This window comes from Callospermophilus lateralis, chromosome 13 (genome assembly GCF_048772815.1).
Source record: "Callospermophilus lateralis isolate mCalLat2 chromosome 13, mCalLat2.hap1, whole genome shotgun sequence".
In the NCBI taxonomy this organism is placed as follows: domain Eukaryota; kingdom Metazoa; phylum Chordata; class Mammalia; order Rodentia; family Sciuridae; genus Callospermophilus; species Callospermophilus lateralis.
This window is the reverse complement of record NC_135317.1, coordinates 77,852,656-77,878,367: the sequence shown is the minus strand read 5'-3', so window position 1 is coordinate 77,878,367 and position 25,712 is coordinate 77,852,656. Positions and strand designations below refer to the sequence as shown.

At 50.3% G+C, this 25,712-nt stretch overlaps 1 protein-coding gene across 10 annotated transcripts in view; it reads right to left on the bottom strand.

Moving 5' to 3' along the window:
- Plekha6 (pleckstrin homology domain containing A6) overlaps nt 1-25,712 on the bottom strand; it is a 137,087-nt gene that overhangs the window by 38,429 nt on the left and 72,946 nt on the right. For all 10 annotated transcript variants that reach the window (XM_076831720.1, XM_076831722.1, XM_076831727.1 and 7 more), the window contains 4 exons: nt 7,935-8,015; nt 7,214-7,328; nt 1,619-1,723; nt 1,137-1,209 (listed from right to left, as the gene is read on the bottom strand). In XM_076831720.1, the coding sequence (XP_076687835.1) occupies nt 1,137-1,209; nt 1,619-1,723; nt 7,214-7,315 (280 nt within the window). In that variant the 5' untranslated portion in view covers nt 7,316-7,328; nt 7,935-8,015. The remainder of the gene's footprint in view (nt 1-1,136; nt 1,210-1,618; nt 1,724-7,213; nt 7,329-7,934; nt 8,016-25,712) is intronic.

Here is a 25,712-nt window from a genome sequence, read left to right as displayed (position 1 = left end):
TGACCCAGCCACGGAAAACAGGCTAAGCCCAGAGCTGTCCTGAGACCACCCCTCTGTGGCTGTGACCCCTCCTCAGCACAGACACAGGCTCTCCTCCCAGGCCAGTCCTACTCTGCTCCGGGGCTTAGCACCCAGGGGCCAGGCCTGGACACAGTCTTCTGCAAGTTTGGGCCTTTCTCTGTGCCTGGCCCCAGAATCCACAGCCCCTCTGATCCTTCGTCCTTAAGAGTTCAATTGGCCTTAGCTCAGTGCTCAGGGACAGTGGCACCCTGGGGCGAAAGGGTCACCGGGTACAACCTTTGTTTGCCCAAGTTAATGATTCATCAGATTGCTCCCAGGAGGCCTTGGGAAACCAGGGCTCAGCCATCCTGAGGCAAGCCATCCCAAGCAAGCACCAAGAACAGCCCCTCCAAGCTCACATCCCTGTCTTATCCCCTGGGCCTGCTTCCTCCTGCCACCACAGCAGCCTGATGATGCCACCATTGCTGTCATCAGTCAGCCCTTGTGCCCTCTGTGCCCATGGTGACACATGTGGCTCTGAATATTTTTAAATAACTTCCTAGAGAAGGTTGCATCAAAGTTACCAGAGCTTTGCTCTCCTTTATTTTGTTTATTTATTTATTTTTGATCAGGGAGCAGGCTAGGGGTGAATGCGGGGATGACAGAGGGTAGAAGCTGGGGGCCTCTCATTTATGCACTATCCACTAAATACCAACTGTGTGCAGTGCGATGTTTAGATGCTGTGGACTCAGGAATGAACAAAATTGGCAGAAATTCCTGCCCTCACTGACCAGACTGTCCATTCCGGTGGAACACAAAGAAGACCAAGGCACAAGCCTCCAGGACGCAGTGACCTACAGGTGCTCACTAGGAACCTCTTCATCTTCTTCCTCTCTCCTACCCCTTCCAGACTTCACCAAGCATATAACTACCTTGTCACCCACTGTGTCACCAACCAGGACCCAGATCGCTGCCTGAAACCTAGCAGGCAGTCCAGAAATGTTGCTGAATTGAATGAACGTGAGTGAGCTGGCACAAGCCACCGTCCCATGTCACACTCTTCTGGTGCCAAGCACTCGAGGGGGGAGACCTGTCCCGCCAAGGCCCTGCCAATCGACACCCAGGGGCAGGCTCACCTTTGTAGTAGAAGAGGCAACGGTCCACCAGGACGAACCAGCGCTTGTTCCACTGCTTCACCCCGGAGCTGGCCTGCAGGACACGGGGAGAGACGGATGTGAGGGGCTGTGGGCTGGGCACAGAGGGGAAAGGGCACTGCACAGCTTACAAGGACATCCGGGCTCAGCTCTAACGTGTGGCAGCAACACCCCGGAGGTCACAGAGGCAGGGAAGGGACATTAGATTACTGCCTGTGACATTCCAGCTCTGTCATTCTGAGGCTCGGTGCCACCTCATCAGGGGGAAGATAAAAAGGGCAAGAAATGAGCCAGAAGAAGTGAGCGGAAGGGCAGGCAGGGATGAGGCCAGACCAGTCAGTGGACACCTGTCCCCTCCACCATGGCAAGAGGGACCTCAAAAAAATACACAGACTGCCCTCAGCACAGAGGAGTCACGGCACTGTCAGAGGTGGTTATGGTGGGCACAGCGCAGGGCGCCTCACCTGCTTGAAGAGCCAGCCTGCCTTGGTGACCGGCGCGTTGGGGTTCCGCTTCATGGAGTGTGAACGCTTGCCAAAGGCGATGGCTTTGCGGGATGTTCGCGTCGCCTGGGGAAACAGGGAAAGACATGGGAGCTGCTTCCTCTCCTTCCCTCTGCTCCATCTGTGAGGGCACTGCCCCTTGAGGAGCAAGCTCTCTGCAGCTCACTCCTGGGTGCCCTCCTGCTGAGACCCAGGTGAGACTCTGGGATCTGGTACTAACTCCAGGACAGGACCGTCTTTAGCTCGTTTTTTCAGTCTTTAAAAGGGGTCTCAAAAGAGGAGTTTCTCCTTTCACTCCTGGCCTGACCCTCTTCCCCTGCCCTCCTGACCCCCCATCTCTGTGCAGTGCTCTCTGGAATCCATTCAACTCTAAGTTAGTGTCCCACGTCAACTCCTGCTCAACTCCTGCTCCTTGTCTCAACCACAGCACCCCTCAGAGCTGGGGAAACAGAGGGGTGCTTTCCTAGCTCCATGTGGACACTGTCATTCTCATGCATTCTGCCAACAGTCCGTCTTCCTGAAGCCCCGCTTTCTGGCCTCCCACGACTTAACCCTTCACCATCAGCTTCTAGATCCTTCTTTTGGACTCTAAAAAGGGTTTTTATGTTTTTTTTTAATTTTTAATTTTTGTTTTGGTACTTGGGATTGAACCCAACGGTGCTCAATCACTGAGCTCCCTCCCCAGCCCTTTTTATTTTTTTATTTTGAGATGGGGGTCTTGCTAAGTTGCCTAGGCTGGCCTTGAACTTGTAATCCTCCTGCCTCAGCCTCCCCTGGAGCTATGATTATGGGTGTGCACCACTGTGCCTGGCTTGAGTCTAAGGATTCTGATATGAGACATCCCCTTACCCATCCAATGCCCTTGACCTCCTCAACTCCCAAACCCTCCATCCTCTGTTCCAGGTGCTCATGCCCAGGCTACACCTCACCTTAGACTGTCAGCACCCCAAGCCACCGTCCAATAACACCTTCAGTTCTAGAATTCCCACTTGCTGGTCACTATATTCCTCCCTTTGGCCTTCTTCCCTCTTTTCCCAGCTTTTCTATTCCACTGAGATCCACATTTCCCTTTTCTCTGGATTCATCTGCTGCTTCCTGGTTTTCATTATGTCCTTCCAAAGCTGGACTCAAAAAACCCATCCATTATTTTTCTGCTTCATCTTCTCTGAAACTCAATATTCCAAATTAATCAAATTATCCTCCCTCCCTGTACTCACAGCCAGATTACGGTGCTGCTGGAGGAAGAAAAAATTTAAAATCATACTGCAGAGCAGATGAGGTCACTGCAGACCCAGGGTTCCCAGCCCCAGCTGGGCAGAGCCCCACAGCAAGACTCCCCCCACACTGTCCTCCCAAGTCCTCCAACCTGCCGGCCTCTGCCGTCCCCACACTGGACCTGGCTCCTCCACAACCATACATACATGCACTTCCTCAATTCCACACCCTTTTACCTAGAAAAGTACTGCCCTCTTCACTGTCTTTTTTCCTCCAGTGTCAACAGGAGAGGTATCACCTGCCCTTCCACAGCTGACCCTTCTAGCCGGCCATCTCCTCTGAGTCTTTGCCCTGTTGACGTCTCCTCTCGAGCCTGATTTCAACGTGCCCTTCTCTGCTGGCTGCTTCTCCTGGCCAGCAAGCCCCAGTCTGTCCATCTGATGGCACCTCTCTCTCTCATCCTCTCACACACCCCCAAACCCCCCCTCCACCCCCATCCCCTATTATGGTTTAGATGAGAGGTGTCCCCTAAAAGCTCAAGTGTGAGACAATGCAAGAAGATTTACAGGGGAAATGACTGGGTTCTGAGAGCCCTAACCCAATCAGTGGATTAGTCCCCTGATGGGATTAATGGGTGGTGGCTGGAGGTGGGTAGGGTGCGGCTGGAGGAGGTGGGCACTGGGGGTGTGCCTTTGGGGTGTATGTTTTGTATCTTGCAAGTGGAGTCCCTCTCGGCTTCCTGATCATCACGTGAGCAACTTCCCTCCACCACACTCTTCCACCATGATGTCCTGCCTCATCTCAAGCCCCGAGGAACGGAGCCAGCTGCTTATGGAGTGAGACCTCTGAAGCTGTGAGCCCAGCCTCCAAATAAAATTTTCCTCCTCTAAAATGCTTCTGGTCTGGTCTTTCAGTCACAGTAGCAAAAAAAACTGACTAAAACAACCCCTGCCCACTGAAAGGCAGAATCCACTCTCCCTTTCTCTTCAGGGCTGGGCTACTGGGCAGAGCCCACTTTCTTCTCCTCCCAAGATCCCCAACCTTCCTCCACCTCATTTGGAAATGGCTCTCGCAATGCTATTGAGTTAGGGCCATTCTGCCCTTGATTACTCCAAAGCCCCATTAACTTTCTGTCCTTCCTGGGATCTTTCAGCTCTTTCAATACCTCCCCTTCCTCTATTCCAAGTGTTGCTGAACCACAACCAAACTTTTATTATTTTATTTGAGGGTTTTGTTTTTGTTTTTGTTTTGGTGGTGCTGGGGTTGGGTGCCTTTCCTGTGCTAGGTAAGCACTCTACACCGGGCCACGCCCCAGCCCTGGAGCTTTACTGGAGCTTGTGCAAACTCATCTCTACCCACTGCTTCAAGTACCAGCAACAGGATCAGGGTTCCCTGATCTGGATCTCCTAGCACCAGTCCATTTTATAACTCGATGTCTGATGAGGATTAAGTAAGAGCAGAGCCAGATTCATTCTTTCTACCCAAACCTGCTCTTCTGTATTCCTCATCTTGGTGGACGACGCTGCAACCCACCCAGCCACCCACATCAAAACTCGGAGTCGTGTCCCTGCTTCCCTGCTTCCTCTACTCCTTCCTACCACCATGGATGTGGGCTGAAAGATCTGCTTTGATCTTGTGTGTTATCAGTGCTGGGGAAGGAGCCCAGAGGTGGTGTGACTAGGCATGCCCTCTATCCCCCAAGCCACACCCTCAGCCTGAGTCTGTCTCCTTAACAGAGCCTCAGATCTCTTTTCCCTCTGAAATTCTGCTGCTGTCATCTTGCAGGTCCTCATTTCTTCTTGCTATCCATCCTGGGCAATGAATTGAGGTGATTTTTCTAAAACACATAGAATCGTGTGATTCTCTTGCTTCAAATTTCTTACTAGTCCTCATGGCTTAAGGGAGAGCTCAGATGCCTGAGCACAGCACAGAAGCGGGAATCCATGAGATCAAATCGGGTCTACAGCCCAGCTTCTGCCCCTCTGGCACCCAAGCCCCACCTCTGCTGTCTCTTCCTCCTGAACCTTTGCTCACCGGGGCTCCCCCGCAAAGGAGGACATTCTCCCTCAGCACCCACAGTTCCCAGCCCACTCTTTAAAATCCAGCATAGACTCTCCATGAGACCTCCCTAACCACCCACCCCCACAACAGTTAGCAACTCCGGACATCTGTAGAATGTAAAACTTGTCACATTGCTCAGCAATGGAGCTGCTGGCTTTCTGTCTCCTCTACCACGCGACTGAGCTTTTTGCAAAAAGGACTTTGGTTTTGTTCATTCCTATATCACCAGAGCCAGCAAGGTGCCAGCCATAACAAACATTTAGAATATACTTGCAGAGACAGAAGGAAAGAAGAGATTGGGCTTAATTATAAAGTACCTCCACAAGTAGGAAACAAAGTTATTTTCTGGACATTACTAGTGAAAATTCACAGATAAGGGCCAAGAAACGTCATTTGAAGAAGTTGTCTGCCTCCTTAAGGATATGCAAATCCCTAAATCCTTCCCCCTTCTCTCTGCTACCAGAGCAGTGGCTTCCCATAGTTTGCCTTTCTAGACATTCCCGGGGTCACCCCTCAACACATTAGCCACCCGGTGCCTGTGCCCAGCTTCCCAGCAGCCACGGGTCAATCCAACACTCTGCCTGCCTCGCCCTCACAGCTGGGCTCTGAGCACTACTGAATGAAAACCACACCAGCCTGTGGATCAGGCACACAGATTCTTAGTCTTCAACCTCAGGTGATCCTTCAGTTACCCAGCAGCATGTTCCGTGTGTCCCTGGCTGAGCACCATTCCTGTTACCCAAATGTGCACTGCATGTTCTCACGCACCGGACCTGACATATTCCCATGTGCTTCTCCTCCCTACGAAGCACCCTGCTTCCTTCCTTCCTGCAAAAGTGGAGGCAGTCAGGTGGGGATATCTTTAATTTCCTAGACACCCACTCTCAGCTTCACATACCTTTATGTTTATGCATCTCAGGAAGACGTGCGCTTCCCCAACCCAGGCTAACCTGCAGGCACCCCGACACCATGAAAACACAACTCACCAACCATCCCCTTCTGAACCCGTCAACAAAGACTAATCCTTCCCCTCAGGCCTCTGCCTAACCAACAAATCCCCTCCGCCTCCTTCCCTCTGGTTTCCAATCCCCACTCCACATTTTTCTTCCATCTGACTATATAGTTCACAACCACCTGTTATATATTTTATGAAGCTCTGGAAGAAAGAGCACAAAGCCTCCAAACATAAAGAAATGCTAAGGACAGGGAAATGCTCATGAGCCTGATTGGATCAGGGCATGCTGCATGTGTGAGCTCAACCACCACATGGAACCTCATTCATATGCACGATGCATATATGCTCATCGAAAAGTAAAAATAAAAAGTTCTTTTTAAAAATACCTTTTTGAAATATTCCAAGCATTTCAGGGAAGTAAGAACAATATGCAATCATCCCTTTGTGTTGTCAGAGCTAACTCTCTCTGGGAAGCACCGGGCCAATCCCATTACCTTTTTCTTCCCTGGAGGTAACCACTGACCCAAAATGAGCCTTCCTGTTCATGGTTATATACTTGGACTGCAGCTGTTCCTATAAATATGTAGTGCCGCTTTTCATATTTGTGCATTTTACATAAGTGTTATATTTTCCATATTGTGCAATTTGCAGAATCATGTTTTCAAGAAGAATCCCTGTTAGTACACACAGAGCAAGTTCATTTTAAGTTTTGGAGAATACTCCATTATATGAATTTATTATCATTTTAGAACTGTTACCCTTCCATGTGTCTACCTCTCCTCTCCTATCTCCTCTTTAACCCTCTCCGCCTTGTCTTCTGCCCTCATCACACCTCTCAGACCGCCCTTCTCCTCTAGTTACCACCCTGTCACCAAACAAGGACACAAGTCAGCAGCCCTGATCTGGCAGGGCCCCTTTGCAACGTTCTTCCCTGAGACACTTCTTCCTCCTGGGGGTCCCTTACTTTCATCTCACTCTGATTCCCACCACCCATAATTGGAGGGAGGGCCTCTGGCATCAACAGGGCAGGGGCCAGAGATGCAGGTCAACATCCTTCAGTGCACAAGGCACTCCCACACCAATGAGAACTGTCAAGCCCGGAGGCTAACGGGCCTGAGGCTGAGAATCTCAGGTCTAGATGTTGGTCCTCTGCGAGATTCTGGTCTGAGCCCTCTTCCCTTCCCACTGACTGTCTCCCTGGGCCACCTCACCTGTCCGTTGGCATACAGAATGAGTTGGGTAGGTGAGACTTTCCTAGGATCCCTGAGATCCCAATAAACATGCACTGAAGACATCGCCTGCCTGCTTTGAGGGACTGAACTCACCCGAATGTTGGGCCGCTCTGGAGGGACCTCGGACACCATGTTGTGGTTGGATATGTCACTGTTGGTGGTAGCAGGGCGTTTCCCACCTGTTTTATTGGACATGTCCAAGGCCGATCTGATTTCAAATTGAACAAAAGAAAGAGACTAGTCAGAGCCAAGAAGCAATGGGGGGAAACTTCCCCACCCATCAAGAGATCATTCAGAGTTTCTCCTCAGTTCTTCTGGGATTATATGGTGGTCATCCCAGATATTCTCTCTCTTCTCTTTTTTTTTATTTTAAAAATCTAGATTCTCAGACTCCAGAACTCCTTTCCTTCCAATCTTAAAGGTACAATGGCTGGGTGGCCTAGGAGTCAATTAATTATCCTTTCCTTTTTTTCCTTTCATTCAGAGATGCAGAACCCAGCGTAGGCCAAATTCATGTTCAGCCCTCAAGATTATATCAGATTCTCTCCCTGCCTCCTGCCAAGGCCCCTGGGTGCTATGCCAATCTCAGACCTGGCTTTTACTCCTTCGGTTCAACCTGTGAGATGCACCAGGAAAAGGGGATGGGGATGTCAGGAGATGGGTCCCAGAAGCCTCCAGTCTCAGAACTAAAGGATCCCAAATCCCTTCTTTTCCTTCCCTCCCCATCATCCTCCCCATCCCAGTGCCAGCTGGCCATGGAATGGCGGTGACAAAAGATAAAAAGGCCAAACAGTAAATAGAAGGCAAAACTTACGTTTTCAAGTCGAACTTCTTGTTCTCCTCTGGGACTTGGCCGGTCACTGGGTGACGAAATGTGTTCCGTCTGTCATTGTGGCTGTAGAGGCAACAGTGAGAGAAACTGTGATAAAAATGCAGAGGACAGAGACATGAGCCAAAGGGAGAACAGACCCTGGGCAGTGACGGGGACAGGTGACCATCAAAGCAGCTCTACCTCTGCACCCCCGAAAGGGGGCCAGAGGGAGAACAAGGCTTGAGTGGCAGAAGCTGTTGCTGGGGTGGGGAGGGGTGGGGTGAGGGAAGAGAAAAGAAGCCTCGTCACCAATCACTAGTCGGTGTCAGCCACATACTAGAGCTCCCCAGGCTGGACACCAGCCACACTTAACTCGTCCCAGGACTATCTCAGGCATGCGTGGGGGGCGCGGTGTTTGAACTGTCTGTCCAACACAGTCAAGATTTCATGCATGGCAGGTTCCCAAGCAGAGAAGCTGTCTGCCAGTGTTCTGCATAAAACACGCTCCCTCATTATTTGCTGAAAGAACTCTCCTGTGACCTTGGACTACTTCTCTCCTGCTTTATGCTCCATCTCTTTCTTGAAAGGAAACGGGAGATTCAGAAACTCCATTCTCGAGCTTGGGCCGGGACTCGCTCATGCTGAGCCCAGGGTCTTCCATCTAAGGGCTACTGGATGTCACAGAGACATCGCGAGCTGTCAGGCATCAAGGTCAGTGCTGGCTGAACAGTCAGATCTAATTAAGGGACACTGTGGCTGGGAGTGGGGTGGTGTGTTATGAGGACAGCCTGCCAGGAAGCACGAACCGGGGCGGGGTGCAGGCGAGGCAGATGGGGAACGGTACGTGGAGGCAGCCTGTGTCTCTGCTGGCTAGCTGGATGTCAGGCCAGCTTCCCCGTGGCCTCTCAGGGGGCATAAGGAGGAAGACAGCAGACAGACTTCAATAGGGGCAGGGGCAGCGGCCTATCTGGGTTATATTCCATTAGCAGTGACCACCTGGCAGGAACATAGTAGCGGATATTTGAAATCCAGGCCTGTGGGGGCTAAGGGAGTTTTAAGGAGCATTTCTCCCACCCCTCGAAAAATACTGTGAGAGTCCAGAGAGCGCAGGCTCCAGCAGACTCTAAGAGCAAGCACAGGGACTAAGGTGAGGCCACTTCAGACCCCATGGTAAAGACCCAGTGCTCTGTTCAGCCCCCCGCAGGTCAGCGGTGGGGAAAGAGAGCTCAGTCCCTTCAGCTGCTTCAGGGAAGGAAAATAACCTTGTTGGCACCTCTTTTAGCCCTGGACACATCTCACCCTTGCGCTGCCTGCTGAAGCTAAAGATAATATCAAAGTATGTTTTTTCCAGCTTCCAAACTGGTCATGTTCAGATGTAAGCCAAAGGCACACGGGAGACAGCAGCACAGCAGGTAGAGGCTACGGCCAATGGGAAAGTCTGGCTGTGCAGCCAGGACCCCAAACCTGACCAGTGTCATCCTGGCTTCTGACTCTAGAACACTGGGAATCCACTCCCCACTTCCCAAACAGCAGTTCCACGGTTCCAAAGACGATGCTCTCAACTTAATCCCAGGGGGTCTTTGCAAGGAAAGGTACCTGCCTGCAGTTAACCTTGTCCCTGGCTCTGCCCCCTTAGAAGTCTGGCGCAAGGGCAGTGGTGACAGTGAAGGTCCTTGAGGTGACAACTTCTCTGCTTTCACCCAGTGGCGTGGGGCACTAGTTCCCTCCCACCCTCTGCCCCTCCAGGCCCCTGATGCTCTGTGTGTTCCCGATGGTAGCTCCAGGGAGCTTCCTGCAGGCTCTGGTACAGACAGACACACAGAAGCATGCAGGCAATCAGCTGTCAGCTGTCTCCCAGGGTACGGCACATTGCTCCCTGCCCCAGAGTCTCCTACCCAGCAACCCCTATAGATGACGTGCTCGCTCCATCCCCACGCTACCAATTTCAAAATAGCTTCCCCTTCAGGAGCACTGCAATGCAGCAACCATTGACCTAACTGCGCTCTCCTCCCAGGTCATCGCCAGCAGACCCTCACCGCCAAGCCCCCAGACGGGAACAGGGTGAGTGCCAGCGCCCCCGGCTCCAAGTTCACCAGGCTCATGGTCCGTGGACGAGATCCCTACCTGGCTCGTCGGTCAGCCCGAAACTTCAGCATCTTTTTGGCAGCTCAGTCCCCAGTTGGGCAGCCTCGGAGGACCTGCCAGCCACCCTGCTGCTACCATCCCTCTGAGAAGTAAGTCCTCGGGTCCAACCCCGTAATGCCGTGGCAGAGGAACAGTGCAAGCGGTGGCAGGCTGTCTGCTGGTTGCCCCTCTTCCCGGCTCTGGCATTAGAGAACAGGGAGGGGGCTCTCCCTGGGTGATGGCAGGGGTCACCCAGGTGCCCCAGCGGGCCTGCGGCTTCCTAGTATCCGGATGGACTACCACCGGTCAGAGGACTGGAGACCGGATAAGCGAGGAGGGGATGGCATCCTCCTCGTTCAGGTTCCCAAGGAGAAAATGCAGCCACGGAGAGTTGGGGCGTGCACGGAGCAGGTGAACCACCTCCAGGTAGTGCGACCTCACTGAGCTAAGGACACAGAGTGGCTGGGCGGGCGGAGGAGCATGGGGCTGCATTCCCATCTGCACGGCAGAAACTCATGCCAGCTCGACCTGCAGGGAGACGGTGCTGCTTCCCAGCTCCCAGCCCAGACACAGGCTCTGGAGCTGAAAATCAACTCTGCTTCTCAGACACCCTTCAGAGCCTGAGGGTACAGGGTTAAGGGAAGCTCCAGGTTCATTCCCTGTTACTGCTGCCGCTGCTGAGAGGCTGAGATTAATTGAGAAAGTCTCCTTTCTCTTCTCCTCTGCCTACCCAGCCTGCTGTACAGACAGAAGCCACTGGCCTCTGCCCAGCTGCCCTCAGACCCAGCAGCTCTTCTGCCCTCTGGGAGCCGTAGTCCAGCTGGGAGGGACGGGACTTGTGGATCCAGAGTGTGGATGGGCGTGGATGTCGGGGAGCCAGAGCTGATGGCAAGGAACTAGGCTTCTCTGCTCTGGCGAAATGGAAGGAAAGCTTCCTCCCAAGGCTTGTGAGGAAGAGGGCAGCAAATGGGGCTTGAGAAGGGGTCACTGTGTGTTTACTGCTGCAAATCTTCCCAGATGCAGGATGATAAATTCCAGCTGGTGCCTGTCAGATCAACTCACGAGCACTGATGTTAATTCCCCCGAATTCCCCAGAAACCAAAGCTGGTCAAATCTCCCCCTTTCCTAATGTCTTCCTTGTCTTGGGATCCTTGGTCTTCGACGACTTCTTGAAGGTCACTCCTCCCACCCCTGTCTCCAGGCAAGCAGGCTCACTAATCAATGCTCATCTCAATGAAAGCACCTTGGTGGTTTGCAAAGGGTTCTAGCAAAGGACACCAGGCCCACCCAGTTACCTTACCCTGCCAAGATGTTCTTTTTGATATCAAATTCCAGTTCCTCTGGTTTTCTATATTATTCCATTTTGTTTTCACATGACAGGTTCCTTTCAAACCAACACGGCTCGTTTTTAGCAAGAACAGGCATTGTGTTGACATCATACTCTGTTGCTATGGTAATTCTGTGATATCACAACAGACACTGAAAAGGAGGGGCTAATCTAATTTTTTGGATGGAGGATAGAACTTGGTCAGGGAACAATGTCATCAGCGAATGGAAAAGCAAATGGACAACATTATTATTTAACCCACGAAGAGTCAAGCTGGTTGGGATATAACTGGGGTCAACAGCTGCTGATGTTTAAACAGCTAATCCTAAATCCAAAAGATCAATATATTCAGCCATTTAGTGGGACTTTTGCAAATGATTCATCCTGGTGACAGGAGGCCTAAGTTTTCAGATCATGCCCTTTTCCTGCTGCTGATCCATTTAATGGAGCCCTGCTGTGGTTGTGCTGTGCTGAGCCCTCTTCTGAGGCCTGTTTTGAGGTCCCTGCCTGTGCATAGTAGGTGCTCCATAAACATTTGTTGAATGAGTAAATGAATGAATGAAAGAAACTCTGTGGGCTCTGATTCAGTTTTCAGTCACTTGCATTTGGAGTCTGACATTATATTACCAAGGGCTTCCCTATCTTAGCTCTCGCTTAAAATTAATTACTTCCTCTCTGAAGAGAGCTCTGTTTCTGCCCCCTCGCCCCCTCACTCGGCTTCCCTGCCTGGCTCCCCCCAGAATATATAGTTTGGCTTGGATCCATCTTCATTAGGAAGGAAAGAAAATTAAGCTCATCTGCACAGGAGGAGGAGGGGGTAGGGTGCATTGGGAAAATGAGTTTTCTTCCTCTAGAGGAGGCAAAAATAGCCCCTTTCTCCTCAAGCTGAACTCGGGGGCCTCCCACAGCCTGTGCTTAAGTGGCAAGTTAAATTAACTTCTCTCCTGCCCAGTGACGAGCCAGGGAAAGAGGAAGGAGGGGAGGCTCCAGGGCTTCCCTGCTTGCTGAGAGCTCTGAAATCCTTGGGGTTGAGCCGGCACATGGAAGGCCCAGCTGGGGCTCTTTTCCTTTATCACTAAACTGCATGGTGCGACCGATTTTCATTTTAGGTTAAACAACAAGAACTTCCCAAGAGAACATTAAAGGGGGGAACGAGAATAGGTAATCAGTTTCCTCACTCTCTCTCCTTCCTTTTGGGATGTCAAGAGGCTTCCATGGCTCAAGGGCAAATGGTTATGAGTACAGACCTGAGTGATCCTCTCAAACTGCACCCAAGAAAAACGGGGGAAACCCAGTAAAGAAGGACATCTGATGTCAGAGGCCGAAGCACCCTACACTCCGGGTTGCCAGTCAGTGGTCACTGATTCACTGGTCCTAAGAGGTGACCCCAATGGCAGTCCACCGGTGAAAAGAGTACTTGGCAGGACAGGGCTTCCATGCGAGATCCAGCATGAATTAGCAGTGTGACGTCACTTCTTGGGCCCTTAGTTTTCTCATGTACAAATGAAGTACCTTCTAATTCTCTGAAAGAATAGCCTCAAACTTTCAAAATGTGAAATGTCTTTTGCATAAGACATTAATAGCTAGGATCATTCTGCTGAAGAACAAATCCAGGGGCAAGCATTCCGAAGTGCCAAGACCAGTCAATTACAAAGACAAGACATGGGTCTTCTCCACTCTTGAGGCCGCCGTCTCTCCTCCTTGTTAGGGTTTCTGTATGCTTCAAGACCTCCTCAGCATCTGTGTGGTGTGGCCCTGGCCCTTCATATTTATAAGCCACAACATCAACCTGTCTTCCTGACCCTTTGCTGGTGTGTACATGAGCACATAGACACTCTCAGGCACCCAGGCTGGATGCCCAGGGCCCCCACTGTGAGATAATATTGAACAACTAGAGAAACACACTCTACTCTTTCCACCCTGGGGGCCCCTCTTGGTGATCTGCCTGTACCAAGCTGCTTCATTCCATAGCTCCTGAAAATTTGCTGACAGAGAATTAGTCCTGGCCCAACTTCCCCATCCCGAGGACGCCCTGGCTTCTGGCAATAGAGCTCATGAGGCAGGAGAGAGGACTGTGGCGTGAGTGGGAAGCTGGGCTACTGGGGCCCATCCCTCCCACTTCCTTCTTTCTCCCGGCTAGCAAATTCTGAGCCAAGGCTGTCCACACTCAGGGAAGGTGGGGAGAGCTCGGCTCCTGCTCTCTGCCTCCCCCCCTTCTGGATCTCATCTTCATTGTCCGGGAGTCTTATCTGGCCCAGCATTCAGTCCCAATTAAAAACCAGCTCCGTTTACATTTCCAACCCTCTTGATGGGCCAGATTCCGGAAGTTTCTCCAGTCATTTGTGGGACAAAAATACGCTTTCCTAGCTAACTTCTTCCCACCACGGTCCCCCTGTTTTCCTTCCACTTGCTGCAGCGTAAAGATGAGGTCAAAAGGGGTGGGGCCTGGCAGCACCTCAAGGTGTCTGCGGGCAGGAGGAGACCGCTCAACAACACTGTCTGGTTTCCACACCCACCTGCAGATCAAAATGCCAGCTCCACAGGTGCCGGGGACCAGCTGCCAGTGGCTCTCACCTGGCAAAGTACTTGTCCTCTCCTTTCTTCTCTGCCCTTGCCCTGGCCCTCCCTTGGATGCCACAGTTATTTAGAAAATGGCCATAGGGTGCCCTCTCCCAAGTTGAGACCACTGTAAATGCTAAGACCATTGGGCTGAGGATACAAGAGATCCAGGCTGCTCCCCCTCCTGCTTAGCTCTGTCCATCCTCAGGGATCCTCCTCCCAACCCAAAGGGGCGAACACTCATCCTTCCCTGCTATGGCCAGGTACGGAATGCCAGGGGAATTCCACCTGAGCTCAGGCCTGGCTCAATGGACAAGATGGGGCACCACAGATCAGGGGGCCTCCTTCCAGCTCAGGCATCACCACTTTCCTGGATTGTCTCTGAGCCTCTGCCTGAGACCTCCAAGGTCTCTTTAAATATATATATATATATATATTTTCTTAGTTGTCAATGAACTTTATTTATTTACATGTGGTGCTCAGAATGGAACTCAGTGCCTCATGCATGCTAGGCAAATGCTCCACCACTGAGCCCCAGCCCCAGCCCAAGTTCTCTTTATTCTTACACTAGAAGCCTGGAAAGTCTAAGAGAGTGTGTGTCTGTGTGTGTGTGTGTGTGTGTGTGTGTGAGTGAGAGAGAGAGAGAGAGAGAGAGAGAGGGAGAGAGAGAAGAAAGAACAGATACCATACTGGAGAACTTCAAGCAATCTTCTACCCTAGTTGAACTATCTTATCTTTAAACTGATTATTTTACTTTATGGAATTCCATTTGCCTTCTGAAAAACAACAATGACCAGGGTGGAGTGTCCGCACAGCCATGCCAGTTACTGACACCCTGAAACTCCTCCAGGTTGGCTGCTGAAGAGCCTTCCCAGTGTCCCTGCCCCACCTTCCTGACCAGTGCCCGGGACCTGGTTGCCTCTCTGTGACCCAGAGACTAAGGCAATAAACCTGGGCCACAGGGCCTGCCAGGACGCCAGTGTCCTTTCTGGCTGAAAAAAATGACTAAAGACCATTCCAGGAGGTGGCCTTCCCTTAACTGCCTGCACACTGACATCCTTTCCAGTGGGTCAGAACTCTGGTTCTAAGACCCAGAAGCTGTCAGAGCAGAATGGAAGGCATTTCCCGCTTGCGGTGGCCCCACTTAGAGAACTGGGGCAAGCCACCTGCCCAAGCTCCCCACAATCTGTTTGCTGGGTGCTCTTGTTCTGCTCCTGCCAAGGGAAAAGGAGACGATGCTCACTACAGCCCAGCTCCACCGCTTCCTTCCTCCAACCTCCCCAGGTGGCTAACCCAGAGAGGCAGGCAAACCAAGGCTCCCCTGGCCCGGCCTCCACGGTGCCTTCTCCTGCCAGTCAGCAATATGGAAAAGATCCCCAGGGGTGACAGGGCAGGCCAAGAATTAATTACGCCTCTTCCCCAGCTGAGTCCAGTTCCAAACCCTGCCCTTCAGAGGCTGAGGTGGCCCCACGATCCACTTCAGGGTCTACAGAAGGTCACTGGAACCATCTCTCTTCATTCCTAACTCAGCAGATCTGGCGCTGGAGTCCCACGGAGAGCAGTGACCCCACCCACCCCACCCCATGGAAAAGAATTTTACAAAGTGCGTGCGAGGAGAGTGATGGAGCTGGGCTCTCCCTCCCCCCCACACCCTCCACAGCCACCAAGGCTTCTGGGTTCCTGATCCAGCAATCTGAGACAGCCAAGCTGTTTTCTCATTTTAACAATAAAACAATGGTACTAAGGGATGCTGTCTTCAGCACACAGCACCAACTGGCCACCAGGCCAGACAGCCGAGGACGAAAGGTTACAAAGCTCTGAAGGGATATGGAACAAAGGGAAATAAAACTCAGGGAGTCTCTGGTTCTCACGCTGGGAGGGGAAGAAGGAAGGCCCACGGTGGAGTCAGGGAGGCTGAGGTTTACTGCCCTGGCCACAGTGATGGGAGCGATAAGGCAGAGTTCACATCTCCCAGGGTCCCCCCATCCCTGCTGATCACCAATCTCAGTTCCTCGTCTCCAGGAAGGAGAGACGGCTTCATGAGTCACCGGGAGACACTGGCTTCCCAGCGCTGCTCCAAGAACATAGCAACAAAAGCCACAAACCCTTTCACTGGTAATGCCTGCGGGCGACAGACCAGGGGACCATGTGTGATGTGGGGTAGAGTCTGGCAAGAGGTGCCTGGGTGCGGAGGTCAGAGAGGGCGGCCACATACAGACTGCCCACTGCCCGGGCCTTCTTCCTGGCTATGCCCACCCCCCAGCTCCCACGCAGAGCTGACGAGGAGCTAGGGGAGCAGGGCCGTGCTGCTCTGAGGGGGATGTGGTGTGGTGACTGGAGGAGACAGGACAGTCAGCCTCAAACCCTCGCCCTGCCCTGGGGATGGGATGGCTGGGTGACTTCCATCTGTCTCCCGACCCCTCCCCTCACTGGCCAGCTGGACTGATGAGAGTCTCCTCAGCGGGGGTGGGGGGGTGGGGGGGGCTTTGTCTGGGGAACAGGAAAGCAATAAATCACCCAGAGAAGGCAAGCAGGAGCCTGGACACTGCTTCTGCAGGAAGAGCCTCCCACCTGGGGGGCTGCCCGGGAGAGAGTGGCCAGGCAGGTGGGATGGTAGCATTGCTCCTCCCTAGCCCAGGGAGTGCCAGTCTGCGCTGGCCCCAGGAATAACGCAGCAAGCTGGCTCACAGATGGACAGTGGGAAATTCTGAACACCTCTTTTTGCCAGGAGTGAGGAGCCCGGAACTTCCCATGTGCTTGGGAGCTTGCCAAGGGCTCCGAGAGCAGAGGAATCTCCCTGGATCACTGTCTGCCATAGGGAGGCTCCAAAGGGAGCTTGGGAACAAGGGCCGCCCGTGGCTGTGTCCAGGACGGTTGCTGCTGTCTTTCCCCTATGTGACAATCCTTCATCCATTCCCCTGACATCCCAGAGAGGAAAAGTGAGATCTGGAAGAGACTTGGAGAACTTATGACAGCAAAGGATCATGGACACTTTGAATTCTTCTTAAGGAACAGGGCAAGATCAGCAATCTCGGAGTCAGGAGACTCAATGACCAGTACTGAGTCACTTTACCTCTCTGGGGTTCAGCTTCCCCGTCTGTAATGGGGAACAGCACCCAGGGTGGCTTAGAGGATGAAACGAGATCACATATTTAAAGCTCGGCACATAATCGTTGCTCGGAAAGTGGCTGATGTTACAGTGATTAATAAAATAAGTAATGCTACCCCAAATCCCTATCATCTAATTTGATAGTCATTAGTGATGTGCGGCTATTCAAATTTTAATTAGAATTAAATAAAATTAAGGTTTCAGTTCTTCAATTATACTAGCCACCTTTCACAGAGGCTCAGTTGCTGGCTGGTGTCAATCACACTGAACAGAACAGCCACAGAACATTCCATCAGTGTAGAGCATTCTATTGGACAATGGCTTGAGCTAGATTTTTCTCTAAGCCAACTTCCAACTGTAACATTTTTGGATTCTATGAGACACTTAATTCCAAACAAGTTTATCCTTCCAGCAGCCGATATGTGCCTAGAGCCCTCAGGAAATACAAGGTCCCTCATGGTCCTACGCAATTCCAAAAAGAAAGGAAAAATCTGCTGCCAACCACAACAAAAAGTTAAAAATTAAAAACTAAGTGACATGTTCCAAAGTCCAATCAAAACAAATCTAGATACTACATTGGTTTTTTAAATCTCAGGCATTAAGACTCCTTACGGGGAGTCTGAAAGCGCTGTCATCCTATTGGGCACAAACTGGAAACGGTCCCTGAAGCAGCCTAAGGAAGAGAACTGGACAGAGAAAAGAGCTGCAGAGGAGGACAGAGACAGTGGGGACTTGTTCCTCCTTCCAGTCTCATTTTCCTCCTGGAACTGGCCAACCTCTGGTCTAGGCTGGAGGGAGGGCAAGGAAGGAAGAAGGGAGGCCTCCTTTAGGGCCTTAGCTCCAGAGCGGGAGCAGCTGGCCTGCAGGGAGATCAGACAGGCCAGCTGCCACCACAACTGGCTGGCTTAGGATTCCTCCTTCCCTGTACCCACCCAGATCTGGAGCCTGCGGACACCAGGTAATCCCAGGAAGCAACCTGTTCTGGAACAGACGGCGCAGGAAGCAGGTGCCAAGGATAACCACAGCTGACTGCAGGGAGGAAAGGAAAGCTCAGAGGAATGGAAGAATTGCTCCCAGGCCTATATCGGGCCCAGAGCCATCACCAGTCACATCCACATAAGGGAAAGAGGGGGCCTGAGGGAGGGAGGGAGGGAGGGAGGGAAGGAATGAGATAAGGGACGCTGCTGCCTCCTCCCTGTCCCCTGCCACACAGTAGCCTTTAAGGAAGACTTGGGCAGGAACGTTGCAATGAGGAGCAACACAGCATCTTGGGGTGGGGTGGGGGGAGTGAAGAGAGAGAAGCAAAGGTGATAGGACACTGTGCAGGCCCCAGCCAGGATAGACGCCAGCTTTGGTAAGTGACACCTGAGTAACAGGTGAGTCTGCCTACACCTGTTGGACCAACCATCCAGCTGTTGCAACTTCTGCTGGGCCTGGGAACAGGAATGGCTGTACAAGTTAACAGAGCCCAGTGCAAAAGAAAATCCCAGGGCCCCTTGTGCACAACTTAAGAATTTCAGGATGACAACAGTAGAGTGTTAAACCAACCGAGGGGCCTCCGAGTAAGGGAGCCGGTGCACAGATGGCCCCCATGAAGCCCACCCACCTGGGGACAGTCAGTCCTCTCTACTTCTGCAAGTGCAAGATGGAGCCCGGCTAGTCGCATTTATGGCTGACTCTTAATACCAGGCCTATGGGACAGTGTGCCCGTTCCTCTCCTGTACTCCACTTCCCTCTCTTTCTTGGCCTCAGATGCCCAGAAACTTGGCTGCTCCTGCTCCTGCCTTGCCCTGCCGAGCCTAGGGGCTGGCACCTCCCCCTGATTGCGCCTAGTTTCTGTTTGCCTATACGGCAGCCCAACCAGAGGAAGCACAGAGTGACAGCCACCAGCAGGGTTAGGATGACTCTCTCTCTCAAATGTGTCTTCAAGACTGGCCCAGGGAGCAGCGCGTTCCTGTCCAACAGGCCCCTTAGGAGCAGAGTCCCTGTCGAGGTCCAGCCTAACATCACCATAATGTCTGTCATCCAATCTTTCTCCTCCCAAGAAGGAGGCAGGACAACAAAAGGGCCCCCAGCAAAGGAGGGGGTAAGGTCAACATTTCTCCTTTGATGACAAACAGGGTCTCATTCTTGTTCTCATTTGAGCACATGTTGAGTAGAGACCCGCACAATCCCATCAGCTGAGAAAAGCCAGTGCGTCCCCCTCTTCGCTCCTCCCGCACTGCACTCCTTACCCAAGCCTGACACGTCACAGGAAGGTGCCTGGGTCACAGAGCACAACTACTGTGGAAAGTGAGGAGATAAGGGTCACTCAGGGAAATGGAGGGAATGGGGACGACAGAAATCTAAACTCCAAAGATCGCTTCTCTTTCTTCCCGGGTTTCAATCCGGCTCCCCAATGACAACTTTGTCTTGTCTTCCTAATGAGTGAAGAGTTCACCCCTAGCTCTCTGCAGTCACCCCGTTCTGTCCCACCCTGCCCCTCTCCACAGTGGACTGTGGCCTTGGCAATAGCACACTGTTCTAGCCGGCCGTGGCAGGGTCCCAGGAAATCAGCCCAGAGAGAGGCCGATGCTGCCTCTGCCCACAGCTCCCAAGCCCCTCTCTGGAGACAATGACTCAGAGTCGAGGGAAGAGACGGGCTCCAGCTTTGTGTGCAGGGTGGCCACAGGAAACCATTGTCTCTGTCGCAGGACAATGCCCGTTTGCATCTCCAGCTTCAGGACTAAGGAGTTCAACCCTTGGACAAAAAAACGATTCTGAAAATTTTCTTCAAATAAATAAGAGTGATTCTAAAATCCCGCCCCGCACTGAGACTATCTGGAAGTGACAAAGGCCAGCTCTTGCTGGTGGAATGGGTCTGTCTAGTGCTTCCTCACCTGCTTCAGAGTAACCCGGACAGACAGACAGCGGACAGATAACCACTTACTCACCGGCTCTTCTTTGCGTCCCCTCTGCTGTCCCTAGCCCTGCCTCCTTCCACACTCAGGAACAGGGGAGAGGTTTTCCTTTAATGCTCACCAGGTCCCTGGTGGGGAGCAATCATTAACAGCCACACATGCCGCCCGGCCTTAACCCCTTCAGTGCCAGGTTGCGTCACATTGGCTGGTGGACCACCCTGTCCCCTTTGCCCAGCCCCCCAAAAAAAGTAGCGACTCCCACCTTGATGCCATTCACCTGAGTAATGCCGCTGCCTCCCATGTGAGGAGGGAGCACCCCTTAGTCCCACCCAGGCCGCCCTGCCTGATTGGAGCACACTCACAACCTGAGGCGCTGGGCTCTGGCATGATGCCCAATTGGATGAGCCCACATTATGAAATATTTGCCTGGCAGGCCAATAGAGAAACCAGGATCTGGGGGAGGGATGATATTTTTATTTATTCCTGGAGGAGGAAGAGCAGACAAAGGTAGTCATGGCATCCCCAGTCCCGGGACGGGGAGCCGTGGCAGGACCATCTTCAGATTCACGGGACTGCCTTTCATTTCTCTATCCTGATGCAGAATCCTGGAAGGTTTCTAAGCAATTTGAGCTCCTGGCTGTTCAGCTAGAGGGCTTCTTCTGTGCCTTAATATCTCCCTGCCCCATTCTTGAGTTTTGAGAGTGGAACAGGGAGTCGCAAGAGAGAGGAAGAGAAGAAACGGATTGACAGGGAAGGAGTTGCTTGCATCTGCATGAACTGCAACCACAGGTATTCTTTACAGTTCTGAAGTTGCAGAAATCACTTTTGCACCTTTGGACCATGCAGAGGAAAGGTAGGCAGGGATGAGTAGAGACAAATTCTTTCTTGATCCCTTTAAAAATAGGAAAACGATTTGGGGAAATCTAAATCCAGCACGAAAAGTATCTCGGTGTAGGATGCATGCAAATCTATGCAGATATGTGCAAATGAGCAGCTCCAGGCTTGTCAGAGTAAGTTCCTGCCAGGATTTTCCTAGTTTGAGGAGAATCTCCAATCCCCAAATCAGAGCATCTCACTAGAGGAAAAAGAATTCAATAAGCATGTATTTATTGAACATTTACTATAAAGGAAGCTGAGGGCATTTAAGAATAGCCTAGTTGAGTTTATTTTTTAAACCATGATCATAAATATGATAGGATGTGCACAAGAATACAAAGGCCCCCCCCTCTACACACCCACATCAATACCCTCTTCCCCCTCCAGCCCCAGATGCGTGATTAGGCTGCTTTGCCTCTTGCCAGCCTGTCTTTAGTAGCTGGCATCTTCCTTATCACCCCTGGTTCCTGTCTGCCTATCAGTAGGCCAGCCACTGTGGCTCAGGACCCTGGTTTAAACCAGCCAGGGGGCCTTATCTTATCTCCTGGGCTGCATTCCCAATGGCCTGATGGCTGCTGGCCACAGTTTCTTAAAGAGGCTGCATCGCATTCCTAACCTACTCTGTTTGCCCTCAAGAATACCCCCGAGGTCTGGGGGTGCTCTACCTGTGCAGGTCAGAGTTCACCACGCCATCCTCTTCTCCACCCTTTACTACAGGGCTGCTACCCAGACGAACTAAGACTTGAAAGATGCCAATGTTTGCACACAAACACCCTGCTCCTCAGTATTTCCAGCTTCCTGCTCAGTTGACTTTTGAAGTAGGGGAGGAAGAGGTTCAGGATACAAGGTCAACGTAGAAAAATCACCTTTATTCCTATGTACTGAAAAATTAAAATTTTAATGAAAAATTAAAATTTTTAAAATCCCAATTTGTATAACAAATATTAAACACTTAGGAATAAATTTGGCAAAAAAAATGTATAAGATGATCACTATAAAACACTGCTGAAATTAAATAAAATCTAAATAAAGGGAAAATGATACTGTTTCAATAGAAGACTCAATATTATTGAGTTATCTAATTTCCCCATATTTTTCTATAGATGCAATACAATCCCAATCAAGATCTCTGCAAAAAAAAAAAAAAAAAAGACAAGCTAATTCTAATCAAAAAACATTTTAAAAGAGAATAAAGTTGGAAGATATAGACTCCCTGACTTCGAGACTTACTATAAAGCCTTAGTAGTCAAGACAGTGTGGTGTTGATATAAAGATATGTGTATAAATAAACAGAAAAAATAGAGCCTAGGAATAAACCTACATATATATATGGTCAACAAGTTCTTTTTTTTTTTTTTTTTTTTTAGATACTGGGGATTAAACCCAGGGGTACTTAACCACTGAGCCACTTTTTATGTTTTATTTTATATCCCCAGTCCTTTTTATATCTTATTTTCAGACAGAATCTCACTAAGTTGCTGAGGCTGGCTTTGAACTCATGATCCTCCTGCCTCAGTCTCTAGAGCCACTGAGATTAGAGGCATGTGCCACCATGCACGGCAGTCAATAAGTTTTCAACAAAGGTATAAGTCCAATTTCAATGGTGGTGGGGTAAGGGGGTGGCAAATGACAGCCTTTTCACTACATGGTGCTAGAAAAACTGGAGATCCATATGCCAAACAAACAAACAGCAAAAACCAAACAGATCTTGACTCTACCATTTAAAAAGTAACTCAAAATGGATCACAGACCTGAATGTTAAGAGCCCAAACTGTAAGATTTCTAGGGGAAAATATGGGAGAAACACCTTAGTGACTTCAGGTTTGGCAAAGATGACACAAAATGCATCAACTATAAAGAAAACTTAATAAAATGAACATCAAGACATTGTTAATAAAAACGAAAAACCATAGAGACATCCTACAACATATAACTGACACAAGGACTTATATGTACAATATATGAAGAACTCTCGTGACTTGAGATTAAGATAGCAAACAACACCAAGAAAGAGACACGAGTGTAAATTAAAGTCTATGAAAGATGCTCCATGTCATTCAGGGAATGCAAATAGAAACTCCAGTGAGCCACCATTACGCACACAAAATTCAAGATCACCATATGGCCAAGATCGTGGAGGAACTGGAACTCTCATGGACTGCTGGTGAGATACAAATGGTGCAGCCACTTTGCAAAACAGACACTAGTTTCTTCAAAAGCTCCGCATACATCCCTACAACCCAGTGAGTCTTCTCTTGGGTATTCACCTGAAAGAAATGCCAGCATACGTCCACACACACCGATATTCCTGTAATAGCCCCAAACTGCAAACCACCCAAATGTCCGTGACATGGGGTACATCTACACAAAAGTACACCCCTCAACAAGAAAGAAAACAAATTATTGATTACCAAAAACACAATCAATCTCAAAATAATTATGCGGAGTGAAAGAAGACAGGTCCTTTCTCCTCTTGGAAAGTACGTATTGAATGACTCTATTATAAAAAAAACTCTAAAAAATGCAAACTAATCTAAAGTGACACAAAGCAGATCAGTAGTTGCCTGGGGACAGGGTAGAGGGAGGGATTACAAAAACGCAGGAAGAAACTCTGGGGAGTTATATTCATTATCTTAATTGTGGTTATGGTTTCACAAAACATCAAGTTTTTACTCTTTAAATACATGCCGTCTATCATCTATCAATTATACCTCAATAAAGTTATAATAAGCAAAAGCTTCAGATGAGCCTTGTATTAAAAAATAAATAAATAAATGAAGACAACTACTGTTTCCGAGAGCCCCTAGTGTTAGGTGGTGATGGAACACAGGAGAGGGAGGAGCCGGCAGGAGTCCAGGCTTCCTAGACACCTGCTTCCCTCTGATAGAAATGCTGCGTGGAGTCAGGGGTGAGCAGGAGTCTGAGCAGCCTGTGTTCCTCCCTCTCATGAGTTTGGATCAATGAATGAGGCAGATCTGAACATGGACTTTATAAAAATAAAGGACGTTATTTGTTTACAAAAGGGGAATGTCAAGTCAAACCCTTTACCCGTTCACCAAACTCTCTCATTATCTCATTTGATTCTTTCAGATCTTATGAGGCACTACCACTTGCATCTCACAAAACTACACACCTCTGAAGCTCAGTGAGGTTAAGGGGCTTTGCTAAGCCAGCCCACCCTGGGGCCTTCCTCCTTGACAGGTGAGCACCCTGACGCTGCTCCACCATCCACTAGACTCGGAGCCAGGTGAGGGTGGAGGGACTTAGCTGGCATGACAGCCTTGCTGGGAGACAGATCCTGTGAAAGGCCCCCCCTGCAGTTCAAGGGGCATGCTAGGGACAGAGCCTTGGGGCTCCTTGGATGCATAAGAACAGCAGCAGACTTGGGTTCAGAACAGGATCGATTAAGGGAACCACCATGATGTTAGGACAGGGAGCACTGGTAGGGTGAGGGGTCCCTGGATCTAATTAGATCACACATCTGATGGGAAGAGAGGAAAAAACCAACCAACCACCACTCCCCCAGCGGAAGTCTACTGGGTGTGGAAGCAGCTGGAAGCTGTTAGCTCCCAGCCAGAGGCCCATGTACCATTCCTCTCCCTCCTCTTCTCCCTGTCCCCACCCTCCCTCCTCCTCCCTTCTGGCCCAGGACAAGGACAGCAGCTGGCTGGGCCCCACCTCTTTCTCCCCTGTTCTGAGAATGGGATGATGGGCAGAAGAGAACCCACCCTGCAGACCACAGGGGCATGAAGCACAAGGGCACCCAAAAATTCAGCAAGCATGATTTATACTATTCTCCAGGAGGGGTGGTACAACCCTGTAATTCCAGCTACTCAGGAGGTTGAGGCAGGAGGATCCCAAGTTTGAGGCCAACCTAGGCAATAGACTCTGTCTCAAAATAAAAAAAAAAGAAGGGTGGGATGGCCCGGGGATATATGTCTCAGTGGTACAAAGCTTGCTTATGATATGAGTTCCTGAATTCAATCCCCAGAACTGGAGGGTGGGAGAGTGGGGCGAATGATTTATACTATTTTTGATGCAATCTTTTGGTTTGTTTTTGCAGTAATGGAGATCAAACCCAGGGCCTCATGCATGCCAGGCAAGGGCTCTATACTGAGCCACATTCCCTGAACTGGTACTTTGAAAAAATAATACTTAATCAATTTTGCCTTTAAAAAGATAAATGAATATGCCCATGCAGTAATAAAAATGTCAGTCATGGTGTGCTCAGAAGGCTGAGGCAGGAGGAGCTCAAGTTTGAGGCCAGCCTGGGTAACTTAGCAAGACCCTGTCTCAAAATCAAAAATTAAAAAGGGCTGGGGTATAGTCACTGCTTGCCTGGCATGCTCAAAGCCTGGGTTCAATCCCCAGTATAGGAGGAAAAAAAAATGAATGAAATGCTTGCATTATGTTGATATTTTAAAATATGCACTAAAGTATTATTAATCTTGATTGCCCAGCTTTTTGGCAAACTCTGTCTTAAATTTCGTGTCCACACAGAGTGCCTTAAGCCTCTCACCCTAGTAGTCAGGCCTGCTCAAGGATGGGGGAGGGAGAGAGGGAAAAGAAAGACTGGACAACACCAGGAAGGCCCAGATAAGATGTGTGCTCTTAAAGAAAGGTCCATCCACGAACAAGAAAGAAAAGCCGAGGGACTTGTCCAGGTTAAGAGAGAGCAAAGAGACTCGACCCTGAATTAGATTCTAAAATGACATTATTAGGACACTTGGAAAAATTTAAACATGAACTGTATGTTAGAATGGTATCAGTATTAGATTTCCAGAATTTGCTAATTGCACTGTGGTTATGCAAGAGGCTGTCCTTGTTTCTAAAAGGAAAAAAAAAAAGAGGATGATGATGAAGGAAGAGAGACCAAAAGGGTGACA